This window comes from Ursus arctos, unplaced genomic scaffold (genome assembly GCF_023065955.2).
Source record: "Ursus arctos isolate Adak ecotype North America unplaced genomic scaffold, UrsArc2.0 scaffold_13, whole genome shotgun sequence".
Lineage (NCBI taxonomy): Eukaryota > Metazoa > Chordata > Mammalia > Carnivora > Ursidae > Ursus > Ursus arctos.
The window spans coordinates 20843344-20863398 of record NW_026622797.1 but is presented as its reverse complement, the minus strand read 5'-3'; the positions used below and the strand labels follow the sequence as shown (position 1 = coordinate 20863398).

The following is a 20055-nucleotide window of genomic DNA, read 5'->3' as shown; positions in this document are numbered from 1 at the left end:
TGCATCTCAGGACTGGTTCACGAGTACCTATTTCTCCACTGCTCCTGGCTCCACCTTCTGAAACATTCCTCTTTTCCCTTAAGAAATGGCTTATTTCTGCTTCTAAATAGCTTCTTTAGCCTACATCCTCCTCATAGGAAAGCAGGTACCCAGAGGCCTCTATTCCTCTGAATTATTTCTGCCTTGCGTTTGTGCTTATCAGGAAAATTCTCTTTAAAACCTTGTGGATTTCCTAAGAATCCCATAGAGTCCCCGCCCCTAAAACTCACATCCACACTTTTTATCAAGACAGATCTCTCTCTACTTTGGGCTGAGTGTCACGCTGCCACGAGATCACACATTTAGGCATCTCAGAGCCGCTTTTGCCCGGCTGAGAAGGTCTACAAAGCACCACATTAAATTTTACCAAGGTCTTTACTCTGAGGCCACTTTTTCCTATAAAAAAACTTTTCTTCGAACTGAAGAGCCTGAAGGTAGACGGTTTTATTTTCCAATCTTGCGAATTCCGGCTCTTCTCTGTTTTCTCTACCTAATGCTTATTAACTAGATCATTCAGGTTTTTTAGCACACCTCTGTCTTGCAGAACCGTATATGCAGCTAGAAGCACTCAACGAACACGTTCAGCCTTCTGCCTGGAGACCTTCACAGCTGGGTCCAGCCTTCACTGTGTGCATTTTCAATCTTCCATGCTGCCACAGACACTGTCTTGCTGCTACCTAATACGGTTTCTTTTCCCCCGACTGCTGCATAGTTTCCTCATCACTTTTTCTACCTCCACTCACATTTTGCATGCCATTTTCCCAGTTTTTGCTAACAGCTACCTCACTGCTTTTCACCTGCTGTCTAGTCCCAAAGCCACTGCTGAATGTTTTAGGTTTTTCTTATGGTGGCATGCTACTTCTAGGCACCAATTTCTGTATCAGTTAGTTTCTGCTGTGTTGTACTGCGGCTTTCTGTGGCAAGCCCTTTTGCACAGTGCCTTACAAGATGCTCGCATCATCCTTTTTTTTCCTCATCATTATATTTGCTGATGTCCCATTGGCCAAAGCAAGTCCCATGGCCATACTCCAATTCAAGGAGTTGGAAAATAGTCTATATACCTCTTGATGGGAAGAGCTACAAAAAATGTGTAGTGAATTTTTGTTTTACACTTCCCCAAAAGAGTATGTACAAGTTTGGAGAGGCTGAATAGGGGCACTTGGGAGGACAGGTCAAAAAAATAGGATGTGAATTGATGGACATCACATCATGGAAATAATAATGAAAGCAATTTGATGCTTTCACAGTTCAGAGACTATGAGGTACTAAAATAGTATAATTAATAACAATTATTTATCAAGGTTCCTTTATTAAAGTTCCATACTTTACATATATTAGAATCTTTTGCTATAAATGGAAATGTATATTCCATAGAGTTTCCCCCCTTACTAATAGCCATCTCTTTACCATTATTTGTAGGTTACATAAATATAATGAGCTCCTCTTTCCTCATCTTTAGAATTAAGGCATGAGTTTAAGATACTCATTAGTCTTTCTGCTTTTCTGATTTTACTTGACATAATTATTGGATTGATTGAAAAGGCAACACAATAAATAACTTCCCCTTACCCATCTGATTTTCATACCCATTGAAATAGGAGGAAAAAGCAGAGGCCAAAGTGTTGCCTTTGTTACCAACAAAGATGAGGTTGGAGGAAGTGGCTTCATTGATGGGGACTGTGCTTTATGTCCCTGAACCTAGAGTTAGATGGACGTGCCCTCACCATCAGCTGACCTCTTCACTCCCACACAGAAGCAAAGGGAAGGAGAACACGGGTTCTCAGTGGTAAGCCGCCTTTCAAACGGAAGAGGGAAGAAGAGGCTGGGCTATCATGGGTAATTTCTCCTTCTAGGTTCACCAATCAGATAAGCAACTCTGTGCCCTTTGGCAGGAGGAAGTGGCAAGAGATGGCTAGAGGGAGGAAAATGTCAAAGTGGTGACAAATGTTTCTTCTTAGCAATACTTACTCCATATATGCTTAACTCTTCACACAGCTTCAGTGCAGGATTGAGTGGACAGAACATGAACCTAGGATCTGGACAGATGTGGGCTTACATCCCAGCCTTCTCACTTACTCAGAAACTGGCTCCTATTGGACACTCAGTTTGTCACTGACATTAGCTTTTCCTTCCTTGCTTTACTTAGTAGGCTTGATTCCAGAGTGTAGTTGACCCACATGTAGTTTACCATGATTAAATGTTTGGCTTGTATCTAATTTCTTACTAACTTCTACAGCCTGTAAAGGGAATGAGAGGAGTATCTGTAGCTGGGAATAACTGAGGTAAGGTTTGACATTTTAACCCCGAAACCAGAGAAACATTTGAAAACAAAGTGTTATCACCACACAGTTCAGAGATGTTAATAATGACAATCTGAGTCACCTCTAAATTGTATCCAACATCTTCTCTTTAAGGAATGAAGTACATCAATACATTTTAGAAGAGGATTTCCAACAAAAATGAGTGAACACCTTTCCTATTTGAAGGGAGAAGATTCAGTTAGGCAAAGTTTGCTTACATGGAAAAACCTGCAGTGATGACTTTGGATAACTGAGATTTTTCTGAGCTCATGTAAAAATTGTCAGCTAGAAATAATAATTTGTTTCCTTGAAGGATTGAAGAGGAGTAAGCAGCCAACAGGATTAGAATCAGTGGCTCACGGGACTTTGTCTCAGACAAAGAGGAACAGGAAAAAAATATCTACAAATTCTGTGGGATTGTCCTTAGCTGGTGTTATGAGTTGGGAAAGAAAAGGTCATTAATGATTCTTGAAAACTCTACTGATTTCCCTTTTTTAAGAAAATACCCTGCGGAATACTTATAAAATATGAAATTTAGTCAAAGACATAATGGATGAACATTTATTCCCCACGATGTTTTTTTTTTCCTACAAAGATTTCTTCTGTATTTTTTGTTTGTTTCACATTCCAGGGCCAACGCTAAATCAGATGTAGAATACAGCAACTGGTTTTGTTTGTAAATCCTCATACAGATAGGAGTGGAAAAACTTGTACAGATAATTTGAACTTTGACCCTGGAACTCTATTGTCTTACTCTCTGCCTTGCCAAGCTCATTCATTAGCCTTTCCTCTGTTATCACTTCCACGGTCCTGACTGTAAAATTTCTATTCCCAAGTATCAGTGCTTGGTTATTTCAACAGTTGGGTCAATCGTAACTACAGTGAATCTTTTTTATAAGAGAATTGTCTATGAATGTTAATTCTGTGTACTTTTGGGAAGTTGCGATGAGTTACTTCTGTCTGATAGAGTAACAGAAGCTCTAATAATGAAAGCATTGCAATGTTTGGGAAACTCTGATGTGAGGAAGTTATGAGAAAGAAGGTAATTGTTCTAATGGTGCAGAGGTTTTCATGTGTTTATTCAGATCTAGGTTATTAGATGCTAATAATTGTTGCAGATATAAAACCTCAATTGGAGAAGAGTATGGTCTGAATGCTTGGGTCCTTCAAAATTCACATGTTGAAATGGGAACCCCCAGCAGGTCTTTGGAAGACAATTAAGTCATGAGGGTGGGGCCCTCATGAATGGGAGTAGTGCCTTTATAAAAGAGGTCCCAGAGAGCTTGCTTGTTCCTACTGCATTGTGAGGACACAGGGAGAAGACAACCATTTATGAACCAGGAAACAGGGCATCACCAGACACAGGACCCAACCATGCTGGCATCCTGATCTCAAACTTCTGGCCTCCAGAGCTATGAGAAATAAATTTCTGTTGTTTATAAGCCACCCTGCTTGTGGTATGTTATAGCAGCTCAAATGCACTCAAATTTTGATTTAAATTTTAGTTAGTTAGGATACAGTGCAATACTGAGTTCAGGAGTAGAATTCAGTGATTCATTGCTTACATACAACACCCAGTGCTCATTGTAAGTGCCCTCCTGAATGCCCATCACCCATCTAGCCCATCCCCCACATACCTCCCTCTATCAGCCCTCAGTTTGTTTTCTATCTTTAAGAGTCTCTTATGGTTTGTTTCCCTCTCTCTTTTTTCTTTTTCCCCCTCCCATATGTTTATCTGTTATTTATCTTAAATTCCATATATGAGTGAAATCATATGGTATTTGTCTTTCTCTAACTGACTTATTTTGCATATATATATTTATATATTATATAGATATCACAGGAAGAGTAAAGATTTCAAAGCCTTTATCAGGGAGTCTCTGGAAAAAGAAGCTAATATAGATTTGTGGTTTACAGATGGGTTCTCAAGTCAGTTTTTCTGGATTCAGGCCTCAGCTCCACATTTATTAAGATTGTGTCTTTAAGCAAGTTGCTTAATTTATTAGGCCTCAAGTTTCCTCTCCTGTAAAACAGGAATCCCGGTAGGGCCTCACAGGGACTGCGCAGTCCTTGCACTCTAAAATACTGATAGAGCTGATAAATGTCAGCTATGGAGCAGACTGTCTGGACTTGAATACGGAAGTAGCTGCTTTGATTTACAGTGCATATCTGCAGAATGCATTTGAAAGCATCAATATGTAAAGTAAATATATGTAATTAAATATGTAAGTAAAATCCATACTGCCCACTGGCTATTTACTGGCCTTGCATACTGGACTGCCTTCTCTTCAAACATTGGCTGCAAAGGCTGACTGAGGGAACTGAAAAGTGAAAGTTTCAGGAAGCATCAAATGAATAGAGTGATTAAAAAGTGGAGACTATCTGCTCTTTTAGATTAGATTCCTCAGAAATGCTTTGGAAAAACTGGCTTTGCTTTAGTGAAGAGGGGAAGTAAGAAACATTTGTTATTATTTCTTCTAGCTTCAGACTTTTATAATTAGAATATATCTCGAATAACACTCCTTAGACTCTCACGTTATGCTTTGAGTGAACCACAAAAAATTAAACAATTAAATGTGTTCTTGCCAATGCACTTTGGATCCCAACACAACTTTTGTTTTTGTTTTTTAAATTAAGCTTTAGAGCAGTAAGAAGATAAGTCTTTCTAGGGCCTCTTTCTATTTTAGCCTATAATTTTCCGAAATTCAAAGAAGGGTTTTACCTCTTAGCTGTGTTATTTTTTAAGTCAAGAAATAGAGCAGAATGCCAGGTTTTACTCATTTGAGCGAAATTACTATTTGTGGATCTGAATCAAACTGTTTGGGAAAGTACACTTGTTGGCCCGCTAAGTATTGTGTTCCTACGTTGTGTCCTTGAAGGTAACTGTTAACTTACCATGTCATAGGACCTATGGGACTTCCTGGCCCCACTGACTGGGCAGGAGGGTCAAGAAGGGAGCACTCAGGGCAACCACACAGGGCTGTGCAGACTGTGCCCAGTACAAGGGTGACTCACCACAAAGATGAGGGAGACTGGAAATCCAACCCATGCCCAGTTTGCCAGACGCTGTGCCCTGGTGTAGGACTGTATCACTCAGAGAAAAGGGCACCCTTCTAGCATTCACAAGAATGTCATATGGTCCTACACAAAGGCTCATTAAGATGCCAAGATTTAGACATAAAGACACATTCTGATTTGTAATCATCATTTTATGTTTACCAGACTTAAAATATTGCTATAAAATCAGAACCTAGGAGATACAGATTATATGACCTGAAAATCAGAACATGGACACTTCATTATTGAAGTAAGGGAATCATTACTCAAAAGTCCTTATTTGGAACTATCTATCGTGGGGATGGATATTTTTAGTTTCATTAATAGCTGATAACTTTATACACAGTGTATGCACGCATGTGTGTGTGTGTGTGTGTCTCTCTCTCTAAATATGTTTTTTTAGTTCCCATTGAAACAAGAATCCAGAACTTTCTGAACTCAAGTAAAGAGGAATAAAGTCTCTAAAAACATTTCTTTGTCATAAATACAGAAAGGAAGTTCCTTCCATGCTTTTGGATTTGTTCCCTTCCTGTAATCTACAAGTTGATTTTCGTAATAAACCTCACATGATTGGCACTTTGCCTTGCATTGAACTGTGTCAAGTCTGAAGTTTCTCACTACTTGTAAAAATACTTAAACATATTTCTGTGAAACAAGGAAATGTATCGTTTCTGGGAATAGGCAAATTTTGCTTAATGTATGTGTTTAATGTAAAATAATATATAGATTATATAAAGTTCTCCTTTTAAATTAATTCCCTCTTTAAAGACCTTATCTCCAAATACATTTGCATTCTGAGGTGCTGAGGTTAAGGCTTCAATATATGAATTTGGGTGGGTGATATAATTCAGCCCATAACAATGTGTGAACGGTTTTGTTTTTGTTCCCCTTAGAATAAGTAGGCAAAAGTTTCTGTTGTATGGTCAGAGATATGACCGTGTGTTCTGTTTACAACTGGTTCCCTTAGAAGCAAGTAGGAACTTTCATGGCTGTTCTTTGTAGCATCCAGTATATGGGTTATTTGTGTATTATAACCCCCACTCATTGACCTTCTGAGGTATGTACAAACCTGCCTTCTGAATCTTTCTTTTCCTATCTTTCTGAATCTTTCCCTATCACGTTTGTTCATCACCCAACCTGAGGACTATTATAAGTTGTCCAGAACGGCATTATGTTTATGGATCAGAAGCTGTCATAATAATTATCTATGGAATGGGTCACAAGTTTGAGTGTGCATTGGAATCAACCTGAAGATCATCTTAGATATACTGAGTCAGAAACTCTAGGGGCCCAAGAGTCTGTAGTGTTTGCAGCTCTCCAGAAAATTCTATTGCCTTCTAAAGTCTGAGAACCTCTGAGCTACCATCACTTCTCTGTTCCTATATGTTCCTATAGTTTTGTACATAAAATCTAATTGCCCAATTAGAAGGCTTGTGCAATTTCCCCTTCCTTCCCTGTGGGACCTTGTTCTCAGGACACATGATATGCATGCCTGAAAAGGAAATTAAAAGACAGAAGCAGATTTCTGGTAGTTGGTCATAAAATTTCATTTGAATTCTTCATCTCTACATGACTCAAAGCAGGATTTATCTTAGCAACTTTATGAATATAATTTACCAACATGTATTACATTATTCTTAACATAGTGAGACAGGATAGTCAATAGAATTGTTTAATTTTTCCATCTCTATAACATAGTTTCCTTTTTAGGATCTCACAGTACAGAATCAACCTACTGGATATGTAGATTAATTTGATGTTCTTTCAGTGCCGGCTTCTATGTTTTGGTATAACTACAGCAAGATATACATTTTAACCTTTTGGGCGACATTCTTAGAAATAGCATCTTCTTGGTTGACTTTTTTAAAATTTATATATATTTTTAATTTTCCCCAACTTTTTATTTAAATTTGTCAGTTAACATACAGTGTAATATTAGTTTTAGATGTAGAATTTAGTGGTTCATCACTTACATACATTACCCGCTGCTCATCACAAGTGCCCTCCTCAATACCCATCACCCATTTAACCCACCCCACTTCCTGCCACCCCTCCAGCAACTCTCAGTTTGTCTCTATAGTTAAGAGTCTGTTTCCTGGGGGCGCCTGGGTGGCTCAGTTGGTTGAGCATCCGACTCTTGATTTTGGCTCAGATCATGATCTCAGGGTCCTGGGATTGAGCCCTGCATCAAGCCCCGCATCAGGCTTCCTGCACAGTGGGGAATCTGCTTCGCCCTTTCCCTCTCCCTCTACCCCTCACCCCTGCCTGCACGCCCTCTCTCTTTCTCTCTCTCAAATAAGTAAAATCTTTAAAAAAAAATTCTTTCCATATTTTGGATACTAACCCTTTATCAGATATGTCATTTGCAAATATCTTCTCCCATTCCATAGGTTGCCTTTTAATTTTGTTGATTAATTCCTTCTCTGTGCAGAAGCATTTTATTTTGATCAAGTCCCAATAGTTTATTTTTGCTTTTGTTTCCCTTGCCTCAGGAGACATATCTAGGTAGAAGTTGCTATGCCCAATGTCAGAGAGTATACTGCCTGTGTTCTTCTCTAGGATTTTGATGGTTTCCTCTCTTCGATTGATTTTCTGTTGTAGTTTTCCTAATGCTTGTTCCCTGGCAACCAGGAGACCTCTGGGTCAGTGGGACCAAGTCAGGCTGGGGTGGGTTGGGCCAGGCAAGGTTGATAGGAAGGCAAGGTAAATGCCACCTTCTTGTCTACACCTCCATAGAGAATCTTTAATTCCCCACACTGTTCCTTTCACTCTTCTTACCTGATTATGGACTTGAACCTGCAAATGAGCTTAGGCCTTCACTTGATTTAGGATCCATGCCTTTATGGTTTTCAGGTCTTGAGAAGGAATGACTATCTCTGCTTCTTCCAAGGCCATTTTCTGTATGATTGAAGTGTGTTTTTCTGCTCATATTATGAATGAGATGATTCCCCCAAATAGCTTTTGTGTGGCTTTAGGAGAGCAATACAGAGCATGAGACCTGTCTAGGACTAGTGGGAGACCAGCAAACAGATTCCTAATATTGTGGTGTGTGGTGCTTTACCTTAATCACCCATTCATTACTTTCCATTGTAGTGCCTCCTAAGTCTTGGCCAAGAAGCAAGGATGACACCTATTCTTACCTGGTTCATCAAAATATATCCATTCTCTGTACCATCTACATGTTGCATAGTAGAATATATTGGATACTAACTTAAGCAGATAGATACAGCTCAACTCCATACCAGCTAACTAACGTACTTTGTCCAGGTTGCATAAGGTGTTAACTAATTGCAATGCATATGTCTTAAAGAAGGACCTTAAGGAATTAGTCTTTTATGCAAATAATATTTATAGTTTTGTGGGATTTTATTTAATTATAAAATCTACATGGGGATCATAAAAATTTTGGAAAATACAGAAAAGCACAAGGAAGTAATTAAAATCATTTATAATTCCACAATCCAAAGAAAACAACTATTAACATTTTGATATATATTATTCAAGTCCTTGTTTCAGGATGCATTTGTAGCAGCCCTACACATCGTCTTCTCTTTACCTAGTTTTTCTACCTAAGATGGTATTTCCTACCATTAGATAGCCTTCTAAACTGCAATGATTTAGCAGCCAGTAACTCATTTTTACACATTTAAAGTATTTCTGAATTTCTGTAAAAACAGCTTGGTGATGAAAATATTTACAGCAATGGGCTGCACACACTCTTGCATAAATTTTTGGAATAAATGTACACGGGGCAACACAAATACACATTTTAAAAGCTTTTAATACATATTGCTAACCTCCGCCCCCAGAAAGATTCTATCAGTTTGCTCTCCTACCAGCATTTTTTCAGAGTTCCCAGAATCCTCACCAATTTTTAAACACCATTATTATTATTATTATTATTTTAAATCCTTGGTGGGGCAACTTGGTGGGGGAAAAATTGCAGTGCTTAAATTTGCATTTTCTTGTTTAATAGTGAAGTCCTTCAGGACTCACTTTTATATATTTACTGAAGAAGTTAAGTGTAGTGGTTCAGTAGGGCTGCTCTGGGGCCCAAGTGTTCACTTCCTGGCAACCATGGGTAAGTTTCTTAATCTCCCTATGCTTGAGTACCAGCTCTGATAATGACAATACTTACTTCATGGAGTCTGTATGAAAATTAAAAAGGGAATCACATGACAAGTGCTTAGAAAGCACTTGGTATTACAGGAAGCACCTGATACGTATCGGCCACTCCCATGTTCTCTAGCATTTAGATTTCTTCGTATATGAGTTGTCTTTTCGTTGTCTTTGGGCAAGTGGTTTTGTTTAGTTTTGTTTTGGCAGGAGGTTTTAGTATATTAAGTATTTTAACCCATTACCTGTATATATTGCAATTTGCCCCAATTTGTGGTTTGCCTTTAAATTTTGTTCAAAGTGAGGAAATTTGGGGGTGTCAGGAAATTCAGGCTAGGGGATGGCATAGTTTTGGTCCAGCCTGGGTCTTTTTTCTGCCTCTCAGTCCTGCCTCTAGGACAGTCACTTCCTTATCATTGGGACGGTCTGATATTGATTCTTGTCACCAGATAGCAGAAATGGCATTTTTTAAGCAGAATATTAAAAATCATCATCTTAGAATAAAACTTCCATTTAATTTATATAAATAATGATCATAGCAGATGAGAGGCCATGGTTAATATTTCACCATTTCCCATTTATCACTAAATTCAACTTGTCAGCATTCTATGGTGAAATAAAATTAATTACTTCAACTTGAGAGAAGCTTTTAATTTGCGATCAAGATCCCCCATAGATTGAGTGTCCGTTAAGTGCTACTACATTTTCCTTCTTTTCTGCAAATTATGCAATAGGAAGAGAATCTTTCTAGCCACAAAATCTTACGCACAAGGGAAACACGTTCATTATTTTGACATATACACATGCTACTAAAAATGAGAGTTTTTCACTTCCTTGGAAAAAATGACATAGAGAACATTATTTTACCTTGCTATGTAGAAACGAATTAGAACCACCCTTATGAACACATGGAAATTCTGCTTAAGCTGCTAACTTGTTTCAAAAAGTCATTAAAAGTACTACTATTGCAGATAGCACCTGAATGCATACACAGATGCACAATCCAATGTAAAAGTAGCACCCGTGTTCATCCGTGTGTATGTCTGTTCCAGATCCAGTTTATACTCCACCCTGATTTGCTCAGTCTCCACTACCCCCTAGTTCTCGGCTGTCCGACCAGTGAAGAGCCAAGAACCCAGCTGCTCCCTCTATCTCCTCATCCCTAATACTGTCATCTGTCTGCCACCCCCGAGGACCAGACTTTGGCAAAGCCTCGGTAACGTCTGCTGTGGTGGCAGCCACCACAGCTCCTGTGCGTGGGGGGTGACCTGATGCACCCACAGAGGCTTAGGTGCCCTCATGCCTGGTTTCACAGCAGCACCAGGTCATGGGCACAGGAGTTGGTTTCCCCAGTGACTGCCCTGAGAATGTGTATAATACAACCTGGAGGAGTAGAGGGGTTCTAATGTCCATTGGCTGAAGTTTGACCAAGAAGAGACAGGAGACAGGAAGGAACCAATGAATAAATGACTCCCTTTTTCTCCTTCTCATGGACAATTCCAGGTGCCATGACTCCATGTGTCTTTCTGGAGACTTCCAGTTGACTAAGCAACTGGCTGTGTTGTTTTGTGAAGCTGTAGCCAGCTCAGTATTTGTCTCTGTTCTTTCCCATCTCACTTCCCTGTTCCCCCTCACCCTGGTGGCCCTGGGATTGTATCGAGAGTAACATGTTGGCACATAAAATTTGCTTCAGACTGTCTTCTTCTGGGGTAAGGCAGCATCTGAGAGCTTTCATACACATTTAAATGAATATTTTAAGGAGATAATGCTAAGTGAAATAAGTCAAGCAGAGAAAGACAACTATCATATGATTTCTCTCATCTATGGAACATAAGAACTAGGATGATCGGTAGGGGAAGAAAGGGACAAAGAAAGGGGGGGTAATCAGAAGGGGGAATGAAACATGAGAGACTATGGACTATGAGAAACAAACTGAGGGCCTCAGAGGGGAGGGGGGTGGGGGAATGGGATAGACCGGTGATGGGTAGTAAGGAGGGCACGTATTGCATGGTGCACTGGGTGTTATACACAACTAATGAATCATCGAGCCTTACATCGGAAACCGGGGATGTACTGTATGGTGACTAACATAATATAATAAAAAATCATTAAAAAAATAAATGAATATTTTATATTTAAGTACCGTATTTAGAATTCGGATACGAATAAAATACCAACATGTGCATAACAACAACAACAGCAAAAGTACAAATATTGCTACTATGTGATGGTTAAATGGGAGTGTGTTATGTTACTGCTACTAGGGTTATGTATGATTGAAATTTTCCATACAAAAAAATTTTCAAGTAGGTTTGTTAATGATACTTACTACTAAGGACCTTGGGAAAAACTGAACATCTTTTGTTTCCCACACTTCATCTGGTTATGCTGTGTGATTGCTCCTTAGATGGGTATCATCTCTCCTACTTATTAAAATCACATTAAACACTTTCTTATCTCTTTCACTTTTAGTATCTTCCATCAGAATATATTTTCAGATATCGCCCCCCCAAACAGGCACTCAAACTGAAGTCTGTATCAGTGATAATGAACAAAGCAGAAAGGAAATTTCAGCGTCTAAGTTTTATACTTCCTCATTAGATTTTTGTCGTTATTTTGTTGTTTTACTTCAAGCATGTTTTACTTTTATAACATTTTTAAGAGAAAACACTTTAAACCATGATTTACATGGTAACTGTATTAAGAACTGTTACGATGCATGGGACCAGGCATGCTCAGCAGTTGCTGAACTAGACAAAAAACAGCACTTAGACCTCGACTTACTATGCCTTGGAATTACGTTGATTGTCCTTATTTAAAAATCTTTATCCTTCCAAATATTTTCTTCTTCTTTTTCCTTTTTCTGTGCCTGTTTTGATCTGCGATTATTGGAAAACATAAAGCAAGAAAAAATGATTGGTTACTAATGCAATCTGAAATTTTAAATTGCTGTTTGAGTTCCGAGCTGCAGATGCCTTGTGGACTATGAAGTACGACTGTATTCAGGCGTCTCGGTCACGTTAGTCCTCTCCTTGAGAGCAAAATGTCATTAGCACCTTTAGCGTATTCGTTGCCTACCCTCAGGAATAAAGAATTGGGAGCGCTGTGCACAAGTTTCTTTATTTTAAGCTTTAATGCTCTCAGCGCAAGTATTTGACTCGCTGGAGGAGTTTAACCACAGTCTCTACTTGCAGGCAAAATGAAGGACCGGCTCGCCGAACTTGTGGAGTTAACCAAGAACTATGACCAGCAGTTCCCAGACGGGGACGATGACTTTGACTTGCCCCACGAGGACATCGTGTTCGAGACGGACCACATCCTGGAGTCCTTGTACCGAGACATCCAGGACCTTCAGAATGAAAACCAGCAGCTGATGGCCGACGTGAAGCGCCTGGGAAAGCAGAACGCCCGCTTCCTCACGTCCATGCGGCGCCTCAGCAGCATCAAGCGCGACACCAACTCCATTGCCAAGGACATCAAGGCCCGGGGCGAGAACATCCACCGCAAGCTGCGCGCCATGAAGGCGCTGAGCGAGGAGGCCGAGGCCCGGCACGGCGCCAACTCGGCCGTGGCTCGCATCTTGCGGGCGCAGTACAGCGCGCTCACCCGCACCTTCCAGGGCGCCATGCACGAGTACAACCTGGCCGAGATGAAGCAGCGCGACAACTGCAAGATCCGCATCCAGCGCCAGCTGGAGATCATGGGCAAGGACGTGTCGGGCGACCAGATCGAGGATATGTTCGAGCAGGGCAAGTGGGACGTGTTCTCCGAGAACTTGCTAGCCGACGTGAAGGGCGCGCGGGCGGCCCTCAACGAGATCGAGAACCGCCACCGCGAGCTGCTGCGGCTGGAGAGCCGCATCCGCGACGTGCATGAGCTCTTCTTGCAGATGGCGGTGCTGGTAGAGGAGCAGGCCGACACCTTGAACGTCATCGAGCTCAATGTGGAGAAGACCCTCGACTACACTGGCCAGGCCAAGGCGCAGGTGCGCAAGGCCGTGGAGTACGAGAAGAAGAACCCATGCCGGACCGTCTGCTGCTTCTGCTGCCCCTGCCTCAACTAGCAGGTCGGTCTGGCCACCCCACCCCACCCCTGACAGGAATGGCCGGGAAGCATACTGGGGAAGACCTGGGGAACTTCTGCACAGGGGTGAGTTTCCCCAACCCTGTGGTCTTCTGTCCTTAGAGAAAGAAGAATTTTGAGGTGCGAGAATTCCGACCCAGCTTGTGTTTGGGAAGGGGGCTGATGCCATCCCGTGTTTCTTCAGTAAGGACAGGCACCCACTGAAGTTGTGTGAGGTCATTATAAGGCACATGGCACCCTTTCCCTCTTAACGGAAGCCAAATAAAGAACTGACGTTGTAGCTTACTGTAGGTAAGTGTCCAAGGCACGCTTCCTAACGAAACTCTAGGAGGAAGTCAGTTCTGCATTGGCTGATAGTATGAACTCATTATCAAGACTTAAATTCCTTTACCTTATCCTGAAAGTCCCTTGGTTCTGCTCAATTTCACAGGACACGGATCTTGAGAAAAACCGTGCATCTTCATCTGGCTTATCCTGTGTGATTCCCGCCTAGATGTATACCTTCTTTCTGCCCACCTCCCCTACTTATTAAAATCACATTTAACACTCATTATTTCCTTATTTCTTTCACTTTTAGTATCTCCCATCTGAATATATTTTGGATTTTTTTCCAAATATTTTTAAGCACTGAGTTTTGAACACGCGCTCAAATTGACGTATGTTATCAGTCATATTTTATATATTTTTCATAAATAACTTAAAATTTATCTTTTTACTTGACGATACAAATGCACATAAATATGTAAATGTAAAGTACTAATATTAACACATGTACATAATGATCAATTGGTTTAACTTGACTTTTGTAAATATGGTCTATAGATATTAAGAGCAACACTTTTACTGGTCATTGGTGTTGGTTTGCTTGTTTTGAGTTTATCTCACTCCCATCTCCATTCTCACAATTCTATTTTGAACCACTCTGTGTTGGTTGTAGTGGTAGAGACAGATGTCAAAGGCTAAAATGCATACAGAATTGGAGATAATAAAATAACATTCTTGGAAATACTACCTTTGTTTTCTTGTGGACTGTTCCTTTCATGTACCTAAATGGAGTAATTTAAAATAAAATAATCATGTTTCTCAATTTAGCTTAATGAACATTTCATTATAATATCCCCTTTGCATATTTGTATCTTGGCCATTTAAATCTTAGTTTGCTTTATCAATTATTATTCTTAAAAATTCCTCTACTAGCTGCATGAGGCTGCAACATCTGGATGGAGCTCTGAATAGAAGGGGAAAAGATGAAAAAGAATTCACTTATGGGTGTCTGGTTTTCTCTCCTGAGTTACTTACAATAGTTTAGAAAATCATCACGTTTTAGAGATTTGGTTTTGTTTGCAAATTTGTAATGCCCTTACCCATGTTTACCATACTTCCTGTCTCTCTCTGAGTCAACTTTTAACTGTTTTTACTTGTTATTTACTAAATGAGCATGTTTACTCAGCAGTCAGAATTCTCGGGTCTTTCATAAGGCGAGATTTTAAAAAGGAGTAGAAAGAAGAGCATGTGAACTCTTTGGAATCTGCTGATGCCCCTGCTTATGCCCATGAACATTGAGCCCTGCATCTAATTTTAATTTCATGGTTAAATATGAGAATTGTGGGAACCAAGTTTCACTGGGCTCCTCTCAAATTTCCCCTGATTTCTTTCTCAGCTAACCCCACGGATATCTTTCACTTTTAACTGAATTGCCTTTCCCTAAAAAAAAAAAAAAAAAAAAAAAAAAAAAAAAAAAAAAAAGTCTTCACACATCTCCATTGCTATGTCTTTCGTTGTAGAGAAGTGATATTGTGAATAGAGACCACCAGCTAGTTTCCCTGAGAGAGAATGGTTCATGAATCTGACTTCTTTAAACCCGTAAAGCATTTTCTTTGCCTAGAACCAGTCATAAAAGTAAACAAGTTTGCAGGCTCTGTGTATTTTTTTAATTCCCCACATTTCACATTGGAGAATTAAGTAAAAACTGCACTTTGATTTACTAAGAGATTAGTGAACAGCTGCCCATGACAAGGTAAGAATTTTTCTTCCTGCTTTTTAGTAACTCTCTGAGTGTCTCATAGAAGTTAAGAGTACTGATTCATGACCTCACTCTCTTGGTTTAAATCCTGACTCTGCCACATACTAGCTGTATGATTTGGGTACATTACTTAACCTATTTTTGCCTCAGTTTCCTCTCTGTAAAATGGACATAATAAGGCCTACTTCATCGGGTCGTTGTAAGGAGTAAAGCCTATCTATGTTCGTTATTGTTATTATGTAGCTTTCTGGTAGACTGAGAGAGCTGTTACTAACTTAGTTAATTAATAGTTATTAACTTATGAGGAAAAATAAAGGTTTATTTCTCTCTTGATAGTCTTTAATAAAATAGAATAAAGAAACCAAGACCTATCTTCTTTGAGTACTAGGGCTTTTTTTTTTTCCTACCACAAAACAGCCATTTTCACAATGGCATTTTTATTCCTTCTTATATCCAAACATGTTCAGAAAAAGTATTAGATGTTCTGCTCAAAATTAGAAGTTAAGCAGGAAGCAGCTGTCCTGCCCAATTTGGCAAGTATATTCCCCTAATCTTCCCAAGCTGTGAGTCAGTAAGTCCCAGAAAGGGTTCAGTTGTGGAGGCCAGGTCACAACAGACTAAAGGGAACAGTTGGCTTTTCCCCCGTCCTGCCCGGTTTCCCTGAAGCCCTTCCTGGTTCTGACTGCCATGCCAAACAGTGTGTGAAAAACTGGCATTTTCCCTGGAAAGGGTACTCCAGTGCTACCACGAGGTTCTATAGAGTTCGGCTTTACCCAGTCCCATGAGGCTCTGTCGGCAAACTCTGAAAGTTGACCTTGGGCAAGAAGAAAACTTGGTGGCAAAGCTACTAATTTCATACACTAACATCATTTAATGTACAAAATGAAAGAACCAATCACAAAGAACAAAAGATCCTTCAAGGGCAGAAGGTGGAAATCTACTTCTAAAGCTACTTTCACATATGCAGCGACTCCTTCTAACTAGCCAAATGCCCAACCTTACAGTCACGGCCACAGATTATAGGCAGTGACAACTCCAGAAAGATCAGAAATAAGGGAGAGGCTCACCTACGATGCATCAGTATCCAGGATAACGTGAGTTTGAATTGTTTACAAGTCGATCAATAATTCAAAAGTGTTCGAACTGTGACATCACGGGAGTAAGTTTATGGCCTTTCGAAATAATGACTTCGAAAGAAAACAGTGTTCTTCTTGTGCTTCATACGTATTTAAAACCAGTCCCGATGCTTTACAGTTAAATGTCATATGCACATATTTTCAGGCTCTACAGTGTAAAATTCCTATTCTGAACCTGCGGAAGATTGTGTACAGCTTAAAAATAATAAAATAGGGTAACTGTCATCTTGGATTTTGTGTAAAAAAATCCCACCATTCTATTTTCCACCATCAAACAAATTTCCACTCCTCTCTTTGAAATGTACAAGGTATCTCTAATGCAGCATGCAGTTCACTCATTTGTAATCGGGATGATAGTTTGAAACATCCAGTTGCCGTCAAAGTAACAGTTGACTTGCTTTTGGTAACAAGAACTGAAAATCCTTGCAATTAATAAAATGGGGTTATTAGAAACAGAAAATGAACAGGATCTAGAATGCAACCTCACCCTCATATAAATATTGACCATCTTTATTGACAACATGTGCTGTAAAGGAAGGATGAGATGGCCTTATATACTGGAGACTTTTATTGTAAAGACTATATATATATATGTAAGAAAGAAGGCTTTCTGACCTGATAACATGGGTGAAACTGCATAGGATGCTTTTATTTTTTATTTTTTTTAAAGATTTTATTTATTTATTTGACAGAGATAGAGACAGCCAGTGAGAGAGGGAACACAAGGAGGGGGAGGGGGAGAGGAAGAAGCAGGCTCCCAGCGGAGGAGCCCGATGTGGGGCTCAATCCCAGAACGCCGGGATCAGGCCCTGAGCCGAAGGCAGACGCGTAACGACTGAAGCACCCAGGCGCCCCTGAATAGGATGCTTTTAAACCAGTGATACCCTAAAAACTGAGAAGTGAGAAATGACACCACAACACTATTATTTTCTAATTCTTTTTTTTTTTTAAGTAGGCTTCACATTGGCATGGATGCAGGGCTCGAATTCATGACCATGAGATCAAGACCTGAGTTGAGATCAAGAGTCAGACACTTAACCGACTGAGCCACCCAGGTGCCCTTCTAATTCTTGATATTTATTTTGAAAGTATTTTTTATACCCCATTTTAATTATAAGCATCTCTACATTTTCAAAGTCTTATAGGCAACTCTTTAGACATATCCTTCCCTCTGTATCCAGGTATCCCATAGTATTCTGTAGCAGATACAAATAACAGAGCATGAAAATTATATATTTGTCTCCCTATCTCTCTGTTTTCAGGTGGGCCCAGCTATGCGCATGTGCCAAGTTTTGCTATCCCAAACAGAAAAGCACTCAGAGCCATTTAGCAGGAACTCACATGTAATGCATGTGTTTCTGAATTTCTATGTCAGGATCTTTGCACTGCTCCATCAGTGTGCTCCCCAGTTATGTGCCCCCTTTCCCTGGTACCTCCTGCTGATCCTGTACTCACACTTGAGGATTTGCTCTAAGCCACCATGAATATATTCTGGAACGAGGCAGGGAAAGAAGAAGGAATGAGGAAATACCCACACCTATCAAAGCTCACTGGCTGAGGCTGAGTAGTACTTGTTTTCTAAGTGTTCTTGGAGACAGATGGTGCCTCATACCTGTTCTACACTCACCCCCACTCTGTTTCTTTGTTTTGCTTGCTGTGTGTGTGGATTTGACACCCAGCCTAACTCTTCACTCTTCAGTGTTCCTACTGATGGTCTAGTTTGTTTAATTGCTTGCTCTGACTCTACCGCCTGACAGCTGAACGTCTGCAGGTTTTCCTGGCTGTTTTTTTTCACCCTGACTTTCCACTTCTGTACACTGCTGGCACTATCCTGAATCTGACCCCACTTTGCTCAAAAGTCGTCCCATCCCACAACAGATAGAAGTAATAATACCCATTGGTAGAACACCTTTCAGTTTCCAGGGTGCTTTGATCTCATTTTTTTTTCATGATAATCCTGTGAAGTAATATTGCCATTTCATTTTTTCTAAGAGGTGGGAACTGAGAATGCAGTCCTCTAATATTTGACAAAGTTACGTATTTGCGAGGGTCTATTTCTTCTTCTCATACGACTACGCTTCTCTCTGCATGTTCACATCAACGTCAAGCTGGAAGCATAAACTACATGACGAGAGTATGCATTTTCCTTGACTGATCTCTGTAACGTTAGGAAATCCGGCTCTTCCCTTGGCCGTCTGGCTCTGCATTTCTTTCTCCTACCTTTGTCTCCCACTTCTAAGTCTCCTTCACAGGTGTCTCTCCCTCTTCCCAGCCTTCATTGCGGAGCCCGCATCCGCAGCCAACTTCCCTGAGCTATTTCTTTCACTCTGAGGGTTTCAAATACCACCTTTCTAAACACTAGTGGTTTCCAGCTCTGTACCTCCAGCCCTGACTTTTCAGCTGAGGCCCGAGTCTGTACATCCACCCACCTAGCAAACATTTGCAATCAGCTGTCCCACCGGAACTTCTAATGCTACGGACCCTGCCATGTCCTCCACCCCAGCTACTCCTGCTCATTGTATCCTGCAGGTGGCGTCACCGATCACTTTCTACCCCACTGAGCAAACCAGCGCCCTTGCCGCAGCCTCCTCTCTAGGCCACTTTGCCTCCCCTGAAGTTCATGCACTTCTCTTACACACAGTCCCTTTGCCCTGGTCAGACAATCGTCCCCTCCTGCCTCAGTTACTTCAGCAGCTTCTGACTGGTCTCTGGCTTCTAGTCTTGCCTTCTTAATTCAATCTCTATACTACAAGCCAGTGTTTTTTTTCTTTTTTTCCTTTCCTTTCCTTTTTTTTTTTTTTTTTTTTTTTTGGCCATTACTCTGCTATGTTGGAATTTTTTAAATTGTGGTAAAGTACATATAGCATAAAATTTACCATTTTAGCCATTTTAAAGTGTACGGTTCAGTGGGGTGAAGTACACTTCTGTTGTTGTGCACCTAATCTCCAGAACTTTCTCATCTCGAAAAACCGAAACTCTGCACCCATTACACAACACTTCCCCATTCCCCGCTCCCCTCAGCCCCTGGCAATGACCATTCTACTTTCTGTCTCTATGAGCTGGACTACTGTATGCATCTCACGGAAGTGGAATCATACAGTGTTTGTCATTCTGTGACTGGATGATTTCACTTAGCCTGACGTCCTCAAGGTTCATCCGTGTTGTAGCCTGTGTCAGAATTTCTTTCCTTTTGGTGGCTGAATAATACTCCAGTGGACCACATTGTGGTTCTTTGTTCATCAGTTCATGTCCTCAGTCTGCTTAGAACTCTGATGGTGGCCCCGTGCTGTTGGGATAAGGA

At 40.5% G+C, this 20055-nt stretch overlaps 1 protein-coding gene across 3 annotated transcripts in view; it reads left to right on the top strand.

Moving 5' to 3' along the window:
- The window catches only part of STX11 (syntaxin 11), a 46652-nt gene extending 31943 nt beyond the window's left edge, over positions 1-14709 (top strand). For all 3 annotated transcript variants that reach the window (XM_057310990.1, XM_057310991.1, XM_026504964.4), the window contains one exon: positions 12707-14709. In XM_057310990.1, the coding sequence (XP_057166973.1) occupies positions 12707-13575 (869 nt within the window). In that variant the 3' untranslated portion in view covers positions 13576-14709. The remainder of the gene's footprint in view (positions 1-12706) is intronic.
- The last annotated feature ends 5346 nt before the right edge of the window (positions 14710-20055 follow it).